The sequence below is a fragment of the Felis catus genome, chromosome B3 (genome assembly GCF_018350175.1).
Source record: "Felis catus isolate Fca126 chromosome B3, F.catus_Fca126_mat1.0, whole genome shotgun sequence".
NCBI lineage: Eukaryota > Metazoa > Chordata > Mammalia > Carnivora > Felidae > Felis > Felis catus.
In genome coordinates, this window is record NC_058373.1 from 45,225,482 (window position 1) to 45,249,722 (window position 24,241).

The 24,241-nt window shown below is 41.4% G+C and overlaps 1 protein-coding gene across 2 annotated transcripts in view; it reads right to left on the reverse strand.

Annotated features, from left to right (window-relative positions):
• FAM81A (family with sequence similarity 81 member A) overlaps positions 1-24,241 on the reverse strand; it is a 78,586-nt gene that overhangs the window by 18,970 nt on the left and 35,375 nt on the right. For both annotated transcript variants that reach the window (XM_023255286.2, XM_023255287.2), the window contains exon 4: positions 16,535-16,653. In XM_023255286.2, the coding sequence (XP_023111054.1) occupies positions 16,535-16,653 (119 nt within the window). The remainder of the gene's footprint in view (positions 1-16,534; positions 16,654-24,241) is intronic.

Genomic DNA, 24,241 nt, shown 5'->3' on the forward strand with positions numbered 1-24,241 from the left:
GCTCCTTGACATACTCAAACACACAACCCCACTCAAAGAAACTGTACTTTGACTCATTCTTTTACACAGAGGTTCAAATGAATATAGAGAGCTGCCCTCGTTATGGGTTTTAAGTTAAACCACAGGGATGCTGCTTAATAAGAGTAGGGATGTCACCATCAAAGGAGCAAAGGCTTTACAATGCTCATGAGTATAAAACTGTACATGCAGTAAGAGCCCAATTACAGAAGGCCTATACAGTGTGCCGGACAGGGTCTGTCACTCTTCAGTGCCACCTCCACGCCTCTAAGTTCTCTGGGCCTTCTTTGGATCATGAAGGCAATTCCTTCTACATTCGAAAGTACTACTCCTAACCTTTTACCAAATCGCCTCAAGACGGTCAGCTTTGAGTGGGGTCCAGAGCTCGAGAAGGCTGTGCAGCGGGTCTGAGCTGCAGTGTAGGCTGCTCAGTCCCTTGGGCCTCACAGCTTGGCAGTGCCAATGGTGCTCAAAGTATCTGTGGCAGAGAAGCCGTGTGCGAAGCCTCTGTCGAGCCCCAGTAGGAAATTCACAGAATAGCTCCCTAGGAATACGAAACTAAGTCAGCCCCGTTCCAACCCAATCATCCCGCTCTGAAAAGTAGCCATTGGCTTGCTGCTGGGCCCCGGTAGCAAATGTGTTCCTGAGCACGGGACATTAAGTGACCAAGCAATCTGGCCACTCCATCCTGAGCACCAAGCCATAAAGGGAGGCATATGAGCAGTGCTCCATCTTCAAGGGGAAGAAAAGCATAGACATCACGCTTAAATAGGTCCCAAAGGCGTAAGAACACTGCATGAGCCCACACTCCTGTGGCATATACTCTTGCTTCTGCCAACTTTCCTTTAACTCACACGTACAGCCTCTTGAGGAGCTCCTGATGACCAGGTGGACCAGCGGAGGAAAAGCCAGACCTGGTTTACGAAAGGCGTCAATATGCCGACACCTTCCAGAAGTAGACTACTGACACTTAAAAGCCCACTAGGGAGTGGATCTCAAGGGTGTTAAGGAAGGGAAACCCCCACAGTTGGCAGAAGTTCAAACAATGTATGTGCCTAGAATAAAAAATAGCCAGATGTTCATGATTAATGGTGAGAGACATAGAAGAAACATATTGGAGGATTGGTGACAACAGGAAAAGAGCCATATATTTGGATTGCTCAGAACTGACACAGCATTTTTGGGGTGCCTGAGTGGCTCAGTTGGTTGGGCGTCTGACTTCAGCGCAGGTCACGATCTCATGGTTTGTGAGTTTGAGCCCCATGTCGGGCTCTGTGCTGACAGCTCAGAGGCTAGAACCTGCTTCAGATTCTCTGTCTCCCTCTCTCTCTGCCCCTCCCCTGCTCACGCTCTGTCTCTCTCTCTCAAAAATAAAGAGACATTTAAAAAAAATTAAAAAACGAAACAAAACTGACAGAGCATTTGTGCTCCTTGTGAATGTTCTCTGTATCAAGGGAGCAGAGGCCCAAAAATTGTACTTCCCAAACAACCTTGGCAGCTGGTTGTAAATAACCGTAAATTACTTATAGAGAGAGGTGGAAGAGAAGCCCTTATGTTCCCCTGGCAGGGATGGGCAGACATGGGATAAACTGCACACGTGAGGTTTACAGCTACTTCTAGGCACACTCCTGCAAATCACTCACTCCCATGTTATAGGCAGCTGATGTTTTCAATGGCTCCGTTCTGTGATTCTTGCACATCCCACTTTCCTGAAAGCCAACAGCAGTTTCTTTCACTTTGCTTGCTTAAATCTGCCAAAGGCTATGCAAGCTCTAACCTCCTGGATTAAATACCTTCCTGCTAAAATACTTAGAGTGGTTTCTGTCTTCTTGACCGAACCTTGATGCATACAGTCATATATCCATATAAAATTTTACAAGGAAGCACGCAAAATATTAACCAGCTATCTTTGGATCATGTGTGATTTTTATTTGACTTTTCATTCTTTTCTAAATTGTATAACTTCCCCACAATAAGTATGTATAATTTTTCTGATCAGAAAAATAATTACACAAGGAAAATATTTTAATCAGTGGCCATGTACAAAAAATGGGTTCCAATTTTGTGGAATATGCACTATCCTACCATCTTTCTCTGGGGTCCCCATGAAGCAGAAATGAGGCTGGACTACAAGGAATCCAGAGCTAGAGAAATGTGGGTTAGAGTCACTGTCATGAAAATTAGGTCAGGTTCAAGGCAATAGGTAGCAGAAGCAGAGAGGCGACAGTGGGAACCCCACTCCATAATTTACTCTTTCAGTCAATAAGTATTTGTAGAATGGCCACTATGTGTCACATACTAATTATACAAAATGAAGACATAGTGGGAACTTTTTTCTTCAGTACACATACCATACAATCCAGAAATTTAAAAACAGATTCTTATGCCGCCACTATAAAAATCCTACTCAGCTTACATGTATATTTTCTTCTGTTATTGGTGGAGATTTTATCTGACATTTTGCTCTTGTTCATTATCCCTCAAATCAGACAAATCAGCTCAGAAGATTGGGAACTTGCTGAACAAGTCATTATAAATACACAGACTGAAGACGGAGCCAGTGACAGGTCCCAGTTTCAGTAAATCAGCCGTCTGCAATCTTCCTAAAAGCACCGGGAATGAATTCTTTAAGACGTAGATCTGCATTTAGGCCTCAACGAGCTTTATAAATTGTTCCCTAAGTGACTCAGACACTGAAAAGAATCTCATTGACTAAGCCATACAAAATATTTGCAACAAGCTTAAAAAAACAAAATATTGATCTAGAGTATATAAGCCATGAATAAAGATTAAAGAGCATGCCAGTGCTTTGTAGGCTTTCTAATAAGCAATAAGATTTAACTGATTTACTAATCATTTTGCACGAAAATGTTGCAAATTAAAACTACTACCTGGTCTGTCGGTTGAACATGGTGGACTGAACACGTGCCCTTATTTGGGCTCCCTCCTGAAAACCTATCAAGATGACTCCAGATGAATTTTAAGAAGGTATAAATCCACAAGGACAAAAAATAATGGGAGGGAAAAAAAAGTATGGGGGAAAGTAGAAAGCAGACAGATGGTGCAGGAGATGGAGCAAAGCGTATATTTTGCCACGGCCGGTGCTGGGAGCTTGCAGGGCTCTATATCTGAAAACCAGCAGAAGCGAGAAGAAGCTTTAGTTCCCACGCGGCAAGACGGGCAAGAACCGGCTCCACTCAGGAAGCACACAGGAGCACACTTGTGACAGAACACAGGAACCAGGGTAACTGAAACCAGAGGTCTGAATGGGGCCCTATTAGCTATGGAAAGCTCAAAAAACAAACAAACCAAAAAAACCAAACAAAAACCTGGATGAGGGGCACCTGGGTGGCTCAGTGGGTTAAGCAGTTGACTTCAGCTCTGGTCATGATCTCACAGTTCATGAGTTCGAGCCCTGTCTCACGTTCTCTGCTGTCAGCGCAGAGCCTGCTTCGGATCCTCTGTTGCCTTCTCTCTGCCCCTCCCCACCCTCTTTCTCAAAAATAAATAAACATTTTTAAAAACTTGGACCAAATGAGTTCTTAAATAAATATGTTTAAGATACTGAAAAAAATCGAAGACAGATTAATATCTATAACGAGAACTCTGAATTATTAAACAAAAACAGGCAGAGGGGAAAGAAGAACACGTGGGTGAGAGAAAAATGGAAAATCCTGGAAGTAAACTACACAGTGTCTTCACAGACCTGACAAATTCTAGACTGGACCTGACTGAAGATGGTCAGTTAGTTTGAAGACAGTAGCAAGGAGCTCACACAGAAGGAAGCAAAGACAGCGATGCGAAACATGAAAAAACAGGTAAGAGACAAGGAGGACAAATAAAGAGATGCCAACATAAGTGAAAGAGGAATTGAGAAGTCCCCAAAAGAAGGAGACAAAAGGGTGGAGAAACATCTTAGGAGTGAGGAAAAAGAACTTATCATCCCAGGATAAAGGCAAAACAAAGACAGACACAGATTTAAACATGCAAAGATAAAGACATGTATTGACCACAAACCCATACTGAAAGAGTCACTAAATCATGTACTTCAGTAAAAAGAAAAGAGCACCCAGGGACATCTGGCTGGCTCAGTCAGTAGAGACCGTGACACTTGATCTTGTGGAGCCTCACGATGGGTGTAGAGATTACTTAAAAATAAAATCTTTAGGGGCGCCTGGGTGGCTCAGTCGGTTAAGCGTCCGACTTCGGCTCAGGTCATGATCTCACAGTCCGTGAGTTCGAGCCCTGCGTCGGGCTCTGTGCTGACAGCTCAGAGCCTGGAGCCTGTTTCAGATTCTGTGTCTCCCTCTCTCTCTGCCCCTCCCCTATTCATGCTCTGTCTCTGTCTCAAAAATAAATAAACATTAAAAAAAATAATAATAAATAAATAAATAAAATAAAATCTTTAGGGGTGCCTGGGTGGCTTAGTTGGTTAAGTGTCTGACTTTGGCTCAGGTCATGATCTCAGTTTGTGAGTTCAAGCCCCACGTTGGGCTCTGTGCTGACAGCTCAAAGCCTACAGCCTGCTTCAGATTCTGTGTCTCCCATTCTTTCTCTGCCTCCTTTGTGCATATGCTCTCTCTCTTTCTCAAAAATAAATAAACATTAAAAAATAAAATAAAATAAAATCTTTAAAAAAAAAAAAAAAGCACCCACAGGAAGGAGTGGGATGCAAGAAACAAAGGTGAGCAAACTGAGAAAATTATTGGTAAATTTAAGTTATTGTCGACTCTGAAGAAAGTAAGCTACCAGATCAATTATTCCAGTCTTTTAAAAATCATTTCTTGGGAGGCGCCTGGGTGGCTCAGTAAGTTAAGTGTCCAACTTCAGCTCAGGTCATGATCTCCTGGTTCGTGGGCTCGAGCACCGTGTCAGGCTCTGTGCTGAGAGCTCAGAGCCTGGAGCCTGCTTCAGAATCTGTGTCTCCTTCTCTCTCTCTCTCTCTCTCTCTCTCTCTCTCTCTCTCTCTCTGTCCCTCCCTCACTTGTGCTCTATCTCTCCCTCTCTCAAAAATAAATGAACATTAAAAAAATAAAAAAAAATAAACATCCTCTTTAAAAACAAGAAAATAAAAATCAAAGTCATTTCTTGGTACTAACTCACATTTACTTGAGGCTGAACAACTTGTTTAGCTCAGTAATGTTGTTAAAATGCTATAATCCTTTTCAGAAGTAACAGGAAAAAAATTAATGGAACAATTTTTTTTTAATATTGACTTAAATACTTAAAATATTTTTTAAAAATATTTTAAATAATCTGACAAAACTGCATATATGCATTTAAGTATTTTCAATATTCATAGTACGATGTATACAATTAAGCAATAATTATGCCATTGTTCTTCTGTATTGGAAATCTTTTTTGAATGTGAATGCCCATTGTTGGAGAAAGTTTGTAGAATCAAGCTATATCACATACTACTGGTGGAAAAATACATTTTACAAGCTTTCTAGAGGGCAACCTGGCAGTATATGCCCCAAATTTTGAAACATAAATATATTTCTATGTGCCTTTCAATCTAGGTATTAGCCCCAAAGAAACAAAGTTTCAGGAAAGAAAAAAAAAAAAAAAAGCAAACTAAGTACAATTCTTTATCTGTATAAATGCCTGCTGTTTAACTTGCTACTATTTTAGAATACTGGCCAAAATCCTTTAAAATGCCCCCAAAGGGTTGCTCCCTACCCATCTAACTTCCAGCAACATCTCACACACCTCAGTCCCTTTTCCCCTCTTCATCTAGTCACACTGATTATATTCCAGGGCTTCGAACTTACCTCACTCCTTCCCACTTCAAGGCCTGACCCATGTGGTTTCCTGTCTGGAATGTTCTTCCCTGACCTCTTCACATGGGTACTTACCATTCCACCCTCAGAGCTAAGCATGCGTGTCACATCCTTAAGGAAGCCTTCCCAGAGCCCCCAGATGAGACACACCAGTGACACACTTGGAGAACACCCCACATAAATCTTTCACTGACTTGCGATTAAAACTTATTATTGTTATTATTTTGGATATCTTCCATAACATACTCTTGTTTCATAATATACTCTCATCACTGGCCCAAGCATGGCTCACTTTGTTCAGTTAATTATTTTGAGTAATGGCTCCCATGAAAGTAAGCATTTTGAATCCTGTGTCATCATTCCCTTGTTTTCCTATTAAGACGATTAATGGCAAGCCAAGAAACAGACTCTTAACTGGTGGTTGCCAGAGGGGAGGTGGGCGGAGGGATGCATGAAATAGGTGATGGGGATTAAGGAGTGCACTTGCCCTGGGTGATGTTTGGAAGTGTTGAATCAGTATATTGACACTTGAAACTTAAATAACACTGTATGTTAACTGTACCGGAATTCAAATAAAATAAAGTAAAAATTTAAAAGACAGTTAATTGCATTACACATGCATGTATGTAAGTACATATATATGCAAATACGTGTGTATATATATGATGGCATGCTATTTCTTTTTTTATTTTAAGTCTATTTTGAGCAAGAGAGAGAGGGGGAATGCGAATGTGGCAGAACAGAAGAGAGGGAGAGAGAGAGAATCCCAAGCAGGCTCTATCTGCATTGTCAGAGCAAAGAGTGGAAGAGGCTCAATCTCTGCAACTGTGAGATCATGACCTGAGCCAAAATCAAAAGCCAGATGCTTAACCAACTGAGCTACCCAGACAACCTTAGCATGCATTTCTTAAAAGTATATATATGCATGTTTTAGTTGAATTTAACTTTTACAAAAGACATTATGTCAGGGGTGCCTGCGTGGCTCAGTCGGTTAAGTGTCTGACTCTTGGTTTCAGCTCGGGTCATGATCTCACGTTTCTTGGGTTCAAGCCCCATATCGGGCTCTATCACTGATAGTGTGGAGCCTGCTTGGGATTCTCTCTCTCTCCCTCTGTCTGCACCTACCCCACTGGCTCTCTGTCTCTCTCAAATTAAATAAACAAACATAAAAAAAAAAAGACATTATGTCATATGCAATATTTTGGTATTTATTTTTTCCACCTATTATATTGCTAAGATTCATCCATATTGCCATACAGCACTGAGGTTCATTTTGACAACAGAATAATATTCTGTTGTTTGTTACAATTTATTTGTTCATGCTCTCATTGATGGGCACTTTGGGTTATTTCAGTATTTCTATTGTGAATGATGCTGCTATTAACAAGACCCCTCATACAAGAATTTCTCTCAGGCAGAAACTGATGGATCATGGAGTATGTGAATGTTCAACACTGGGAGGTAAGATCAGATTCTAATTTATACTCCCACTAGCAAGGAATAAGAGACTATAAGAAGCCACATCCTCTTGGGGCGCCTGGGTGGCGCAGTCGGTTGAGCGTCCGACTTCAGCCAGGTCACAATCTCACGGTCCGTGAGTTCGAGCCCCGTGTCGGGCTCTGGGCTGATGGCTCAGAGCCTGGAGCCTGTTTCCGATTCTGTGTCTCCCTCTCTCTCTGCCCCTCGCCCGTTCATGCTCTGTCTCTCTCTGTCCCAAAAATAAATAAACGTTGAAAAAAAAAAATTAAAAAAAAAAAAAAAAAAGAAGCCACATCCTCTCTAACGCTTATTTTCAGACGTTTCAGATGCCAATCAACTGGGTGAAAAAAAAATATTTTGTGTTTTGAATTTTCATTTCAACATCAACCACTGAAGTTAAATCTCTTTATGTGTTTGTTGACCACATATGTTTCTGCTTTGGTAAAATGTCATTCATGTCTCTCACCCATTGTTACACTGGGTTGTTTGCATTATTCTTATTAACTTGCAGGAAATCTTTAAATGCTCTTAGCACTAACCCTTTACCAGCCAATATCGTCCTCAGTTTGTAACATTTAATTTTCCTCTTTAAAGGGTCTTTTGATGAGCAATGTTTTAAATTTTAATATAATCAAATCCATCAATGCTTTTTATGTCAAGAAGAAATTCTCCCCTATTGAAAGATCTAAAAGATATTCATCTATATTTTTCTATTAAAAATTTTTAAGTCTTATTTTTAGCACTTAAGCCCTCTACCCGTCCAGGGCTGATTTTGTATCTGGTAGGAGGTAGAAAAGAAATTACTCTTTTTTGATGTGTATAATATATTTTTCAGCTTTACTTATGAGCAATCCCTCCTTTCTCCACTGATCTGCTATACCATCTATGACATGTGCCAAGGTCCCACACATATGTGGTCACAGTCCAATTTGTGCATGCTCTATTTTATTCCATTTTCACTTTCTCTACCCCTAAGCCAATAACATAGAGTTTCACAACAAGTCTTGCTATCGGGTAGGGCAATTCTCCCCTCTCTGGTCATCCTCAGAAGCATACCGGATATTTTTCACTCTTAACCCTTCCATATAAACATTAGGGTCATTTTATCAAGTTCAATGTAAAACTCTGTTAGGATATTAACTGGGATTTCATTAATTCTAAAAATTAATTTGAAAGAATTGATATCTTCAGAAATATTAAGACTTCCTACCCTTGAATATAATATCTATCTCTATTTACTTATGTTTTCTTCTTATTATTTTTTTTAATGTTTATTTATTTTTGAGACAGAGAGAGACAGAGCATGAACGGGGGAGGGTCAGAGAGAGAGGGAGACACAGAATCGGAAACAGGCTCCAGGCTCTGAGCTGTCAGCACAGCCTGACGTGGGGCTCGAACCCACAGACCATGAGATCATGACCTGAACCGGAGTCGGACGCTTAACTGACTGAGCCACCCAGGTGCCCCTCTTATCATTTCTTAATCAAATTAAAAAAAATTTTTCCCTTTAGAGGTCTTGAGCAATTTTTGTTAGATTTCTGCCTAGTTATTTTATATTCTCTGCTTTTATTTTAAATGGTATCTTCATTTTGGTATGTTTTGTTTAACAGTAAGGAAACTGACTTTTGTATATTAATATATCTAGCCATTTTGCTAAGTATGCGTTAACAGATCAAAAGGGAAGGATATCAAAAGATTTGAACAGATGCAAAAAATACTTGAGAAAACCCAATACAGATTCACAGAATCTTAGTAAATTAGGAATTGAAGAAAACTTAATCTGATAAATCTATGTTAAAAAAAATAACATGAGCAATTATCATTCAAAATGGAAAAACAATGGAATAATTTCATTGAAGTAAAAAACAAGAGAAAGATGCCCTCAATCACATCTACTTAACACGGTATTGGAGGGGTTTGCCATTGTAAGATGACAAGAAAGAGAGACTAAGGATACAAGGATCAGAAAAGAAGAAATAAAATTATCATTATTTGCAAATGATATGATGTCTATAGAAAACCCCAAATATCGGGGCACCTGGGTGGCTCTGTCAGTTAAGAATCTGACTCTTGACTTCAGCTAAGGTCATGATCTCATGGTTTATGAGTTCAAACTCCATATAGGGTGCTGCACTGTCCTGATCTGCTTGGGATTCTCTCTCCTCCTCTTTCTCTGCCCCTCCCCCACTTGTGTGTGTGCACGCGCATGCTCTCTCTCTCTCTCTCTCTCTCTCAAACTAAATAAATAAACTTTAAAAATATTAAAAAAATAAAACTCCAAATATCTACAAATAAATTATTCAAATAACAAGTGAAATTAAATAACTTTTTGGCATTAAGTTGTTTGACATCTGTGTCCCCTCCTAGACAGAATATAAACAGCAAGACAGAGGGACGACATTTGCCTTTTTCATCACGAAAACCCTAGTGCCCCGTTCATTGCCTTACATGTAGAAGAGGCCCAACAGATATTGTGAATGGATGAATGTATTTGTGAACGGATGAATACACAGAAAATCACTGTACAGTGCAAAGTACTTGATTCATACTACTTCCTTTAGTCTTAAATCATCCCTCACTTCACAAATGATGGTAAAACCAACACCAAACAAAGACCTTTCTTTTTTGAGTTCATAACTGTTCAGCAAAATATTATTTAAATCTTATTTGGGGATATCATGGGTTTTAACATACCATGAAATACAAAAATATTATACAAAAGCTTTATTTTCCAATCCAAACACAGCTTTTACTGGGTAGGAACTGTCAGGTATCACTACACCCGACCAGTTTCATTATCTTTGCAAAGCTGTTTGAGGGATGGACTCTGTTTGAAAAAGTTATTTAGAAAGATCTTGAAATTATCCTGACATTCATGGCTCACTGGTTTTCCCTAGCTTTGGCTTGGCTTCAGTATTATTTCTCGCTTGGAAACACAAATACTACAACATAAATTTCCATTAACACCAAGCAGTAGTTAAATACAATAAATTATGGCACACAATTGTAGCAGAATGCTCCATACCCAAGTAAGCAGTATACTAGAACTATGCGTATACTCAAAGAAAGCCCACAATGTACTGTTATGTGGGAACACTTCAGTTGCAGAATAATATATGTAATACTTTGTAAAATCAAAATCAGACTGTTGTGATTGTTAATTAATTGTGAGGCTGCAAATCATCATGTTACTACAATGATAAATTACTACCTCATAACTATGTATGAAAAAGTCTGAAAGGACAGACATCAAGCTGTTAATATTAGTTACCTGTAAGGAATAAAACAGAGCAAGGGGCTGGTGAACTTAATTTTTTTCTCTACTTTACATATTTCATAATGTTTCTGACTGTTTAATACCACACACTTCATCTTCGTACCTTTATAAGTAAGGGGACAAAGCAGGTGGGAAGGGCAGGGAGGGCTGCAAGGTAAGATACCAAAGCCTGACATCAGAACACATACACAAAGAAATCAACTCTGGTTTTCTTATGTTAAAAACAAAGTTATCCTTATTCTCAAATGCTGCATAAGAATATTACATATGAAAGAACAGAACTGGGACACCTGGGTGGCTCAGTTGATTAAGTGCCCAACTTTGGCTCAGGTCATGATCTCGCTGGTTCACGGGTTCAGGCCCCATGTTGGGCTCTGTGCTGACAGCTCAGAGCTTGAAGCCTGCTTTGGATTCTGTATCTCCCTCTCTGTCTCTGTCCCTCCCCACCTCATGCTCTGTCTCTCTATCTCTCAAAAATAAATAAAAACATTAAAAAAAAAGAAAGAAAGAATAGAGTAAATGGAACGAAATGTTAACACTTGGTGAATCGTGAAAACTTTCTGTAAGTTTCAAATTGTTTGTTTGTTTATTTTGAGAGGGGGGAGGGGCAGAGAGAGAGGGACAGAGAAAATCCCAAGCAGACTTTGCACTTTTGGCACAGAGCCCCACACAGGACTTGATCTCATGAACTGTGAGATCATGACCAGAACCAAAATCGAGTCAGATTAACCTACTGAGAAACCCAGGCACCCTGCAAATCATTTCTGAATAAATAAATAAGAAAAAAGGGGGAAGCTATATTGCTACCTCAGCTAATATTGAATCAACGACACTGTTCCTGTCTTTTCAAAAAAAACACTCATAAAAGACAGCCTCAGAGTTCTAAATATAGCTGTGTGCATGGCTCAACAGCTTTAGTTAAACGAGAATTTGCAATCAATCTGACAAGTTGCCCTATTTTATCCTGTTATGTTATAAATGAACCAATAACGTAGTCGTTTCAAAATTTCCCTTTTCAGGTCTTTGGATAACTGTTATCTCCCAGGTGCAGTTCTTGGTTGTAGCCATTGTGTGGCAGAATAACTTTTCATCTGGTTATCAGATCAGTGATGAAGAGGTGGTCAGAAGTTCATTAACAGAGTACCAAAGGTCTAGCCACAGACCTGACCAGGCAACATGCTTAAAGTAAACATCTCTTACAGTTTGTGACATGGTGGCATAGCACACCAAAGGCAGTGACATTTTTTTTATTATTTTTAAAAAATATTTACCTAGAGGCACCTGGGTGGCTCAGTTGATTAAGTGTCCGACTTTGGCTCAGGTCACGATCTGTGAGTTCAAGCCCCGAGTCGGGCTCTGTACTGATAGTTCAGAGCCTGGAGCCTGCTTCAGATTCCATGTCTCCCTCCCTTCCTGCTCCTCCTCCTCCCCCCTGGTCATGCTGTCTCTGTCTCTGTCTCTCTCTCTCTCAAAAATAAATCTTAAAAACAAATTTTGTTAGTGTTTATTTGTTTATATTGAGAAAGAGAGCATGAGAAGGGGAAGGGGCAGAGAGGGAGAGAGAGAGAGGGAGGGAGGGAGAGGGAGAGAGCGGGAGAGAGAGAGAGAGACAGAGAGAGAGACAGAGAGAGAGAGAGAGAGAGAGAAAATCCCAAGCAAGCTCTACACTGTCAACACAGAGCTTGAGGCGGGGGCTCGATCTCATGAACCGCGAGATTATGACCTGAGCCAAGATCAAGAGTCGGTTGCTTAATACCCAGGCTCCCAGAAAGGCAGTGACATTTAAAACATTAAGTTGTTCATGTTCCATGTTATAATTACCTATACATATAATAATTCTTGTATATATACATAATTAAGCCTTTAAGGGCTGGCAATAATTTAACTGAATCAGACTCCAGAGCAATTTATGTCCCAGGGTATTGTCAGAAACAATCCCTGTACAGCAATCTGCCAGAAATTAATGGCGATGAAGATCTGGACATGATACCTGTAGAGGCAGACGGCTTAATAAAAGATCAAGGAAAGAGGGGCCCCCAGGTGGTGCAGTCGGTTAAGCGTTCCACGCTTGATTTCAGCTCAGGTCATGGTCTCACCGTTGTGAGATCGAGCCCCGCGTCAGGTTCTGCTGGGTGTGGAGCCTCCTTTCTCCCTCTTTTCCTCTGTCCCTCCCTGGCAAGTGAGTGCCCTCACTCTCACTCTCTCCCTCAAAAAAAAATTTTTAAAAAGATCAGGGAAAAGAGAGAGTCTTGCTAAGATCACTGACATCACCGGGCACCTGTGCGCTAGATGCTTCATACTGCCGGAGAAAGAGACATCTCTAAAACAATCCGGCCAAGTCACTGAACAAACAACCAACCAAAGCAAACAGAGGGAAGGAGCTGTCAGTATCCAGTATCCAGCAAAGACACCAGAAAATATGAACTGAACACAGAAAAAAAGCAGGCAAAAGAAACTGGCAGTGAGAGGGAAAGATGTCAGATTTAAAAGACACAGACTTTAAGTCAGCCATTATAAACACTGGATGACCAAAGAAATAGAGAAAAAATGATTTAAAAAAGTAAAGGAAGGTATGGGGTGCCTGGGTGGCTCAGGTGATTGATCTTCTCACTCTTGATTTCGGCTCAGGTCATGATCTCATGGTTTGTGACTTGGAGCCCCGCACAGGGCTATGGGCTGACAGCACGGATATGCTTGGGATTCTCTCTGCCTCTCTCTCTCAAAATAAATAAATAAAAACTGTAAAAAAAAAAGTAAAGGAAGGTATAATGGTAATGTGTCATCAAATAGAGAATATCAACAAAGAGACAGTAATCACTTTTTAAAAGAACCAATTGGACCCAGTCAAATGAAAAGAAAACCCTTAGAACGGGGAAAAGCTTTTTCAAATCGGGTATCTGGTAGTGAATTGAATCTAGAATACATAAAGATCTTCTGCAACTCAATAATAAAAAGACTATTAATCCAGATGAAAAATGGGCAAAGGATCTGCATAAACAGCTCTCCAAAGATCTACAAATGACCAATAAGCCCACTGAAGGGTGTTCAGCACCATTAGTCACTAGGGAAATGCAAATCAAAAACAAGATGTTACTTCATACCCATTAGGTTGGCTCTATCAAAAAGGTAAGTGTTGGTGAGGACGTGGAGAGATCAGAGCCCTTGCGCAGTGCCGGTGGCATTGTAAATGGTGCGATCGCTTTGGAAAACAGTCTGGCTGTTCTGTTCCTCAAAAGGTTAAATATAGAGTACCACATTACTCAACAATTATACTCCTAGGTGTGTGTGTATATATATATATATATATATATATATATCTCCAAGAGAAATGAAAACATATGGCCACACAGAAATTTGTCTGTGAATGTTCATAACAGCATTATTTAAAAGAGCCAAAGATTTTTTTAAGCTGATGATGTCTAATTTATTCATTTTCTTCCTTTGCACCTGGACTTGCTTACCTGGAGGGAACTTGCACACCTGCGTCAGTATAAAGCTATTTCTCCTTTAAAACTCTGGCACCATGAAAACAGACCTCAAGGAGGAATGGAAGTGGCCGCTGAGCACTGGGAAAAATGAAGAAGACAGGCCAAATAACGGACCCACTGTTCCAGGAGGAAGAGGAAAGCTGGCCTCCCTGAGCTCTGCTTTAGCGAGAAATGGGAAACGCTCTAAGCAAGTCTGTTCAGAGCATGCCACTCTTAGTGGGGTGAGGGTGCCCCCCACCTCCACAGGGAAGCACAAGGGGGAGCATCAGGGCCAGCTTCCTACCAAGGGCATCACTGGTGGATCCATAAACACTATACAAGAAAACCTGAAATAATATAGCAGCCTAGTAATTTAAGACCATCACTTAGCACGTTCATACTCCTCCAATTCAATACAAGAAAGCCAAAACTTTGCCAAAGATTTTTTTTTTCCACACAAGTTTATTCCAACAAAGTCTTATTAGCATTCCAGGGGAAAGACGAGTAGAACCACAAAACAAAGCAAAAATAGGTGGTGCTCACAACAAACGTTTGTGATTGTTTCACTGCAAAAGTATTTGCTATAGGGAAGGAACGTACTGCATAAAGAACTGAATGTGAGGGGCGCCTGGGTGGCGCAGTCGGTTAAGCGTCCGACTTCAGCCAGGTCACGATCTCGCGGTCTGTGAGTTCGAGCCCCGCGTCAGGCTCTGGGCTGATGGCTCAGAGCCTGGAGCCTGTTTCAGATTCTGTGTCTCCCTCTCTCTCTGCCCCTCCCCCGTTCATGCTCTGTCTCTCTCTGTCCCAAAAATAAATTTAAAAAGTTGAAAAAAAATTAAAAAAAAAAAAAAGAACTGAATGTGAAACTGCACAGGAAAAATGTAAAATTCCTGAAAATAGTTCAAAGTCATTTCTCCAGTTGGTCATTAGAACAGTTTCATGAGGATAATGTCACTGCCGCTGCCCTTAAGATTCACAAACGCTCCCACTTGCTCTGTGTTCACTCCATGCCATGCCCTGTGCTAAGCCTCGTACATAGCTGGCCTCACATAATCTTCATCTGCAACTAAAGTGCATAGGCAGATCCTCAAAATTTTCCACAAGTCCCTATTCTGCCCTGTAGCTCTGAAGCCCTTCTAACTTCTCACTCTTCTGGGAGGTCTCACAGAGTGGGCTTTCTGTTAAGCCAATCTCCACAAAAAGACATCAAGTTTTTTCAGTCCTATTACAGTAATTTTTCTAGATCATTAATTCATCCAAAAAAATATGTATTGAGAAGCTAGTGCTCTCCAGAGATTGTTCTATGCATGTAGGTTACAAAAATAAAAATGTACTCTGAAAACAGTAGAGAGACTCAATAGAACAGAATGCTTGGAGAGCTCAGGAGAGTAGGGTATCAGAGAAGACTTCCTGGAGGAGGTGACATTTGAGCTGAACGTGAAAGTCTGATTAGAAGTTAGAAAAGAAGGGGGAAAGGCATGGTGGGTGAAGAAGCACGTGCAAAGGCACAGAGATGGGAGAGCATGACCCATTCAGGGACTAACAAATAGCTGATTACTGACGAAAGGTACAGTGCAAAGGTCGAGAGAGATAAGGAGGTCAGTGGGGGGTTCATCTCTAAAGGGCATGCTAAGAAGACTGGCACTGACCCGAATGAGAAGAGATAACTACACAAGACTGGCAACTAGGCCTCCATTCATTCTATGGGGCCATCTGCTGTAAGACTGATGTTCACCCAGCAGACCGAAACACACATGCCCAGCATCTAAGGTCCTTCGTGTGTTGTCTTGCACAGATCCCCCAACACTACTCTCCTTTGCTCCAAAGAGGTCTTGGATCCTGTGTTCCTGTTCTATCTTCCGTCTCACCCTTTACAGACCACCCTCATTTTCACCTCAGCCTGATTTGAATTGTTTATTGGCTCCACAGCTCCCCTTGTAGACTTGTGCTTGACTCTTAACAGCAGCAGAGGGCAGAAGAGGCCCATAAATATTTTAAAGATCGTGCATTTCCAACAAGTTCTGGGGTGACTCCAATGGTGCTGGTGCACGGAGCACTCCTTCAGTAGAAAGGGGCCGGAACAGCACCTTTCGTACTACCTGAGGTCAAAGATCTTCTCTAAATTTCCAATCTATCACAGACCAAAATTTTCAGAAGATAATAAAAAAATAAATTATAAGGGAAATGACATTTTTAAAAGAGACATACAAAATGTAAGTCTCAACTTTGTATTACTGGAGACAGTAAACATAATTATTACCTGGCCAAATTACACAGGTCAGCCGAGACCTCCCATCATTTCCTTCCACAAACACAACTCCAAGATAAGAAATCGTGGCATGCTCATAATCAGGTGGAACGCCTACCCTTGATTTTTATGGGCAAAGGAGGGAATGTCTTAGAAGAACGCAAAGAATTTGCTTTGGGACTTTGTGAATATATACTTTGTAAAATGGAGTTGATGAAAAACAGCTTTCGATGAGTACAGTCCCAAACACTTGACCACCTACCTTGCCACTCTCCCCCGAAGGTCTCCCAAACCGGAGAGCTGACGCATCTCCAGAGTCTTTAAGGCAGAATTAGTTCCATAGCTGATGTTGTCCCGGGCCCGGATCTGCTCCTGGAGTACCTGGGCAACACAAAAAAAACCACTAAGAGGGTCTTCTGAGAATTTACATGCTGGCACAAAAGCATTTTATACTTTTGATAAAAATAAGAACATTTAACTCCATTCCTAAGAGCTCCTTTTTGACAGCCACCTGATATATACACGTGTACAGAAAGTACTTACACGTGCTTAGAGAGACCTCAGAGATCTCTCTCTCTCTCTCTCTCTCTCTCTCTCTCTCACACACACACACACACACACACACACACACACACACACAGTCCCTTCATCTGCCAGTAAAAACACTGAGACTTGGATGCCACATGACTTGACAGAGCCCCTCACCACCTCCCCGGCCCCCCACGCTGCAAGAAAGGGCAAAGCTCGGACTAGGTCCCTGGACTCTTGCTCTTACAGTTCAAAGCTCTTTCCACCACTCCAGGCTGTTTTTTGATAGCCATTGCTCTAGGCGAAGACTCCCTAAATCGATCAGGAAGTAACAAATCAACACCAAGCAAGGACAGGGCTGGGCAGGGGGTGTCAGACAAACACGTCCAAATTCAGTTCCTCTAGCTGAATGACCCTGGGCAAATGTGTCAAGTCCTCTGAGCTTCCTTTTCCTTCTCTGTTAAGGAAACTTACATCTGTTAAGTGACTGTACTCTTAAGGGCACAGTAAATGTTTCGTGACACGGTGCGCAAAAAGCACCTACAATGTCTAGCACAGAGCCAAGACAGCAAATGCTGATCCTCTTAGGGTACTTATCTGATGACAGCACTTCTGCTGGAATAGCAGAACGGGGTCTCGTGGAAAGGCATTCAGTGAGAGCAGGTGCCCCAACACAGCATGGCCTGGCGGAGCAGCCATCCTGGGAAGTCTAAGGAACGGTGGGGATGGTGAGGACACCCCTGGTGTTTACTGAGCATGTACCAAATCCACACTCTTGGGGTCCCCCGTGTTTCAGGATGAAATGATGCACCCAAAGTCACACGGACGGCAAGTGACCAGTCAGGACTGACCGAGCAGCCTGGCCCCAAAACCCACCCTCCCTGTAACCACTCTGTAAAGAAGATGAGTTGAAGCGCGACAGTCAGAAAGACAGACAGACAGGAGAACCGGAGTCCTAGGTCGCAAGAGACCAATGTTCCTTCAGAATATTTCCTTATTCTTTCGCACATGGCTTCCTTTCTGCCCTCCCTTCCTCCACCTTCATTCTGTCCCTCACACTCCCCTCACCAACACCACCTCCTCTCCCCTTTGCAAAGAAAAAGCTCTTGATTCCTTACCTCCTTTTCTTTTCAACCATTTAAAATTTCTCATTTGTTTAATGCCAGCTTAAGTATTTTTTAATTTTTCTTGCTTTTCTTTTGGTTTTACTCTTTCTTTTAGTAATTTTAAAATAGGAGTACTAAGTTCCTTAATAACAAAGACTTTTTTTTTTAGAACAGTATCTGCTGTGTCCATAGACTGAGTGTGAAGTGCTTTCCTTATTAGTTTTAATTTCCATTTTGTGTTCCTCTTTGATCTTTTGATATTTAGGTATCTAAAGGATTACTTAGAGTTGTGTTTCCTCATTTTCAAGCAGTTAAGTGTTTTGGTCATTTTTATTTGTTTATTTATTTACTTTTTTAAGATTTTACTTCTAAGTAATCTCTGCACCCAATGTGGGGCTTGAACTCACAACCCTAAGATCAAGAGTTGCACGCTCTATCAACTGAGCCAGGCAAGCGCCCCATCATTTTCATTATTTATTTCTACTTTATTGGCTTGGGATCAAAAATATGGTCTGGAATATACTTAATTTTTTGAATGTATTGGGGTATGCTTTGCAGCACATGTTTACTAAATGTTCCATGCAAAAAAACTATTCAAGGAACAAAAGGTTCAATATCGTCTGTTAGATTGAGTTTGCTGATTCCAGTATTCATTTTCTCTAGATCTTACTTATTTTTGTCTAGCAGATTGCTCCATCTGGGAAAGAGGTTTTATGAATTCCTCCATTGTAAAATATTTTCATCAAGTTCTCCTTACATTTTTAACACTTTTCATTTTATTTAGCCACCATTTTATTTGACACATACAGATTTGTGATACAAGTGACCTTAACCATTACACAATAATTTAGTGCTTCTGATTTAGCACCTTTTTTTATTTTTATTTTTTTTAAATTTTTTTTTCCACGTTTATTTATTTTTGGGACAGAGAGAGACAGCATGAATGGGGGAGGGGCAGAGAGAGAGGGAGACACAGAATCGGAAACAGGCTCCAGGCTCCGAGCCATCAGCCCAGAGCCCGACGCGGGGCTCGAACTCACTGACCGCGAGGCCGTGACCTGGCTGAAGTCAGACGCTTAACCGACTGCGCCACCCAGGCGCCTCTTAGTGCCTTTTTTTAAATGTTTATTTATTTTTGAGAGAGAGACAGACAGGCAGACAGAACATGAGTGGGGGAGGGGCAGAGAGAGCAGAAGACACAGAATCTGAAGCAGGCTCCAGGCTCTGAGCTGTCAGCACAGAGCCCGACGTGGGTCTCAAACTCACGAACCATGAGATCACGACTTGAGCAGAAGTCGGACGCTTAACTGACTGAGCGACCCAAGCGCCCCTGATTTAATGCTTTTAATGTTGTTTCATCTTACCTAATATTAACACTGTGACCATACTTTATAAATAATAAAGCAAATACTTGCTTGGTCTAGCACAGCACGCACTGTTCTGAGTGTTGTAGCTACATTAACCCGTTTATCCTCACAACACCCTCCGAAGTGGATACTATTATTATCCCCATTTCACAGGAGGTGAAATCTCTGAGATATTAAGTAGCTTGTCCAAAGCCAGTTAATAAGTGACTGAGCTGGGATCTGAACTAGGAACTCTGGCTTCACAGACTGTGCTCTCAGTCATGACACTACAATGCTTTGTGTTTTCATTTGACCTTTCATCTCACTTTATATTTACAATTTATGCTGCTTCTGGTTGCTGTTTCCTTGCTCCTTTTCCTTGTTTTGATGGGTTTAACCAGGTTACCATCCAATGTCCTCCCTCCCCTTGTTGACTGGGGAATGTTCCTGGACATCGCTATTCTATGAATGGCTCCCTTCCCTTCCCCATGTCCATAACCACACACGTCTACTCCAGGCTCTGTTCCTGCACGGCTCCCCCCTCCTTGGTATGAAACACTCAGCACACCTCACGCTCACACTCCTTGGCCCTCCAACGCAGGTGGTTTATCAGGAAGGATTTTACTTTCCTCCCCTCACCCCAGTTTTGCTTTGCTAAAATAACGTGGTACCTCTAACTGGGCTGGAACTAAAATTTTTGCCTGTGAAATGTCTCTTTTATTTCAATAATCTTTTCTCCTTTTTTCAGTACTTCTGTTACCCAGTCTCAAGCATTCCTCAACCTCTACTTACATGAAATAACATAGGTCTTTTTTTACGGATCATTGATGACCTCTGCCTTCTTCCTTTTCCTTTCCCCCTATCTTAGGGTCTCTGGGTAGACTCCCTAACACTTTCCTCAGATCAGGCGCTTGGACAAAAGACTCTCTGAATCCCTGCCATGTTGACAACCCTCCTTCCCTCACCCCAAAGGCTGGGGATCAATTGAAAGGGTATGGAATTCTTAACCTCAAGGCCCTTCCTCCCAGCGAACTTCGAGGCTGATGGGAAGTCTGGTACCTCTTCCTCTGTAAGTTTCTCGGCTCCTTATGCCTAGAAGCTTGTAAGATTTTATTCTTCTACTTCGGAGTTCAATTTTATCAGAATGTACCTAATTGTGGACTTCAAAAAAAATTCAATTCTACCTGGAACTCAGTGAATTTTTCAATCTGTAGTCTCAGATGATTCTTCTATGCAGCTACTGTTTGTTCTCCATCTGTTTCTTTGTCTCCTTCTGGAACTCCAATTATTCACATGCTGGGTGCCCTAGATCTGTGTCCCCACTGAGTCTTCCATCTTTTCCCTCACGGTTTCTCTCTCCTTTTATTTGGCTCTGATGTTTCTCTCTCTTCTACTTTGTCTTGCGGGCAACTAATTCAAGTCATAAAAGTTAACCATCCTTGCCTCTGGTTCATCTACCGGCTTTTAAAAACGTAAGTTCAAGAAAGAAATTTTATGTTGCACCCAGATCTCCTAAGTGTCCTGTCTTAGTCAGATGGGGCTAAAAGAACAAAATGCCACAGACTGAGCAGCTTATAAACAACAAACATCTATTTCTCGAAGTTCTAAGGCTGGGAAGTGCAGGACCAGGGTGCCAACACGGTCACGTTCCAGGGGAGCCCTTTCCCTGGCTTGCAGATAGCTGTCTGCCTTCCTTCTCACTGAGCCTTTACAGTGGAAAAACAAAACAAATGAACAAACAAAAAGCAGAAATAGACCCATAAATAAAGAACAAACTGATGGCTGCCACGGTGGAAGGGGACAGGAGGATGCGCAAAACGAGGGGAAGGGGAGTGGGAGGTACAGGGTTCCAGTCATGGAAAAAGTCACAGGAAGAAAAGGACACAGTCAATGATGCTGTAATAGCACTGCACGGTGACAGACGGTAGCCACGTTTGCAGGGAGCACAGCATAACATACAGGCTTGTGTACAGACATGTACATAAATTGTTTTTGTGCTCCCTTTTCTCAGCTATTCTTTTTCAAGTATGCAGGCAACTGCACTTACATACATTTTTCAAGGATTTTTCAAACTTCCTGGTAAAAACGAGAAATTAGCAAATATGAGGATTTTGTGTTTTCCTCATCGGAAACCTGGATGGAGCCACTATAGACGGAGTGACAGTGACAGTAAAAAGAAGGTTTCACTGAAGGGAATTTGGAAGTGCTAAACCTATCTGTTCTCTGCTATAGTTTCCAGCTTTTTCTGAATGAACCCGCTCTGTTAAGAAGAATGCAAACCAGCTACAATACCTGTGAATGACAAAATGTTAGTCATCTGAACACATTCTTGTAAGAAACCTTCAGATCTGACTAATCTGGTTCTGACGCTCTCCCACTGATGAAAAGGCGCTGGTGTTCTCTCTTTCAATAGGAAGTAACACTTATTTGTTAGAGTTTATAGAAAGGAGTGGGCCATTTTTCTATGTAATGCTTCAAACCTTTGTTTATAAAAAGATTGAAGACCAGGGGTTCTTAAACGTCTTTAGGGTGCATAAGGATCCCCAGGCGGCTTGTTAAATACACAAATCCCTGGGCCCCACCCCCGGAGAGTCAAAGCTAGGGAATGGGCCCAGAAAAGTGGATGTTCAAGGTCCACAGAGCACTCCTGGAGAAACACTGCATCAGAAGCTGTACCAATGACACAGGCTATAACCAATCCTATTTCCTCTGAGCTGTCTCTCAATCAAGACATCACCAAGCACGTGAAATGAAGAGCAGCCCACAAAAGAGGTGCTAAAAATAATTCACTCCATTTTTAAAAGGTTCAGTCTTTCTAGTAAGCAAAGAAATGAAAAATAAAAGTCACACCATGATAATGCAACACTATGGCATGGATATCGACAACGGGGGACCCTGGGGAAGGGGAACATCGGGGAACTCTGTGTTTTCTGCTCAATTTGGCTGTGAACTTAAACTTCCTCTAATAAAGTCTATTTAAAATTAAAAAGTCATGCCATTTTCATCAATTGAAAAAGCGAATGTATTAAATTTATAATACTAAAATAGCATTTCAAAATTAAAAAGGCATAGCTGACCCTTCCTGATACATCTTTCTGGAACACGATCCGTCAAAATATATTCACAATGTTCATAACCTCTGATCCAGTAACTCTAGCTATTGAAATTAATCAAGGAAATAAGAAAAATGGCAACAACGTACTTACAAAGATATCTTCCTAGTAAGATACACCAAGTATTTTCCAAGGTTTTATACATTATTACACAACCAGGAAGAAGTTCACAGAGAGCTTCTAAAACTAAGGGAAAAAGGGGCACCTGGATGGCTCAGTTGGTTAAGCATCTGACTACTGATTTCAGCTCAGGTCATGATCTCACAGCAGGTGGGATCAAGCCCCATGTCAGGCTCTGTGCTGGCAGTGCAGAGCCTGCTTGGGATTCTCTCTCCCTCTCTCTCTGCCCCTCCCCCACTCACCCTGGTTCTCTCTCTCTCTCTCAATACAAATAAACACTTAAAATATAATAAAACAAAAATAAGAGAAAATGTATACAGTTTAATATCATGCAAAAAAGAAAGGGTACAAAATAAATATACAGCATGATTCCTGCTGTGTATAAGATACATATAAAATAATACTGGAATATTAACGCTGTGCTATTCTCTGGAGTGGGATTATGTTTGCTTCCTCTTTGTATTTTCCACAAAGGTCTTACATTATTTTTATAACCAAAAAAAGTGTGTGTGAGTATGTGTGTTTTAATGCGTACAAGTAAGAAAAGCCCATTTAACTTTCAGAATTCTTAAGCAGATGGGTAAACTATCGTATTAGAAGTGCTTTCTTTGAATAATACAGAAAAGCATTTCATCAAAACTTAATGCAATATTCATGCTACTGAAAAGTTATGAGAAAACAGAGGGTATTAGAGAATTCTATGAAGTCTTAGAAAAGCAAACCCTGTGTACAGCCAGTAATGTTCCCTAATTTGTCACTTCGGAACAATGTAGCAAAATGATATGTTTACTTTAACAAGGTTACACCCCCACTCTATCACGGACACTCCATTACTGTCAATTCAAAGCAAGAAACTCTTTTCTGTGTGCCAAACATACGACATACTGTGCCCCAGGCCTGCCCTCAGGGAGGCTCAGCTGCAGTAGCAAAGACAATAGGGTGGCAAGTGCACGCCCTAAAAGCATACAATAACATGTTTCCAGAGCAAAGAGACACTTTGAAAAAGTGATGTCCCAGGATGCCTGGGTGGCTCAGTCAGTTAGACATCTGACTTTGGCTCTCATAGTTTGTGGGTTTGAGCCCCACATTAGGCTCTGTGCTGACAGCTCAGAGCCTGGAGCCTGCTTTGGATTCTGTGTCTTTGTCTCTTTCTGCCCCTTCCCAGCTCTCTCTCTCTCTTCCAAAGAATTAAGAAAAAGATTTAAAAAAAAAAAAAAAAAAAAGGAAAGAAAAAGCGATGTCCTAAGTCTTCATTTATTTTTTCTAACATATGGCCTATGTTTACAAAATCTCCCTTCCCAAAGACAGTAGGAAATGGTGCCCCGTGTAAGCCCCACAGTGCTGTATCATGCTGTGTCTGCAAAGGTGAGACCCATGCCCCCTGGACCTCGCCCCCCCAGACAAGCTAGGATTGCCAGGAATGACCAGGACAGAAACAGCTCTGCTTGTTTCTCCTTCTCCAACTCCTCCCAGATTTGCGAGGACTTGGAAACTGAAGTGTAACGCCAGTATCACCTGGAGAAGGGCCTGACTGCAACAGGTCAGGGCCTCATAAGATAGCATCTCTCTACATGGCTGCTTCATCTGCACACTAGGACTTAAAACGTCCCCGAGTTCCAGCTTCGTATCAAATTGCCTTCTTGGCATTTCCATATGGACATTCAATGGGTCCCTAAAACTTGCCACGTCATGCACAAAGTCTCTCTGCCTCCAATGTGCCGGAAGTCCTGTTGGGTCTACCTCCAGAACAGATCCA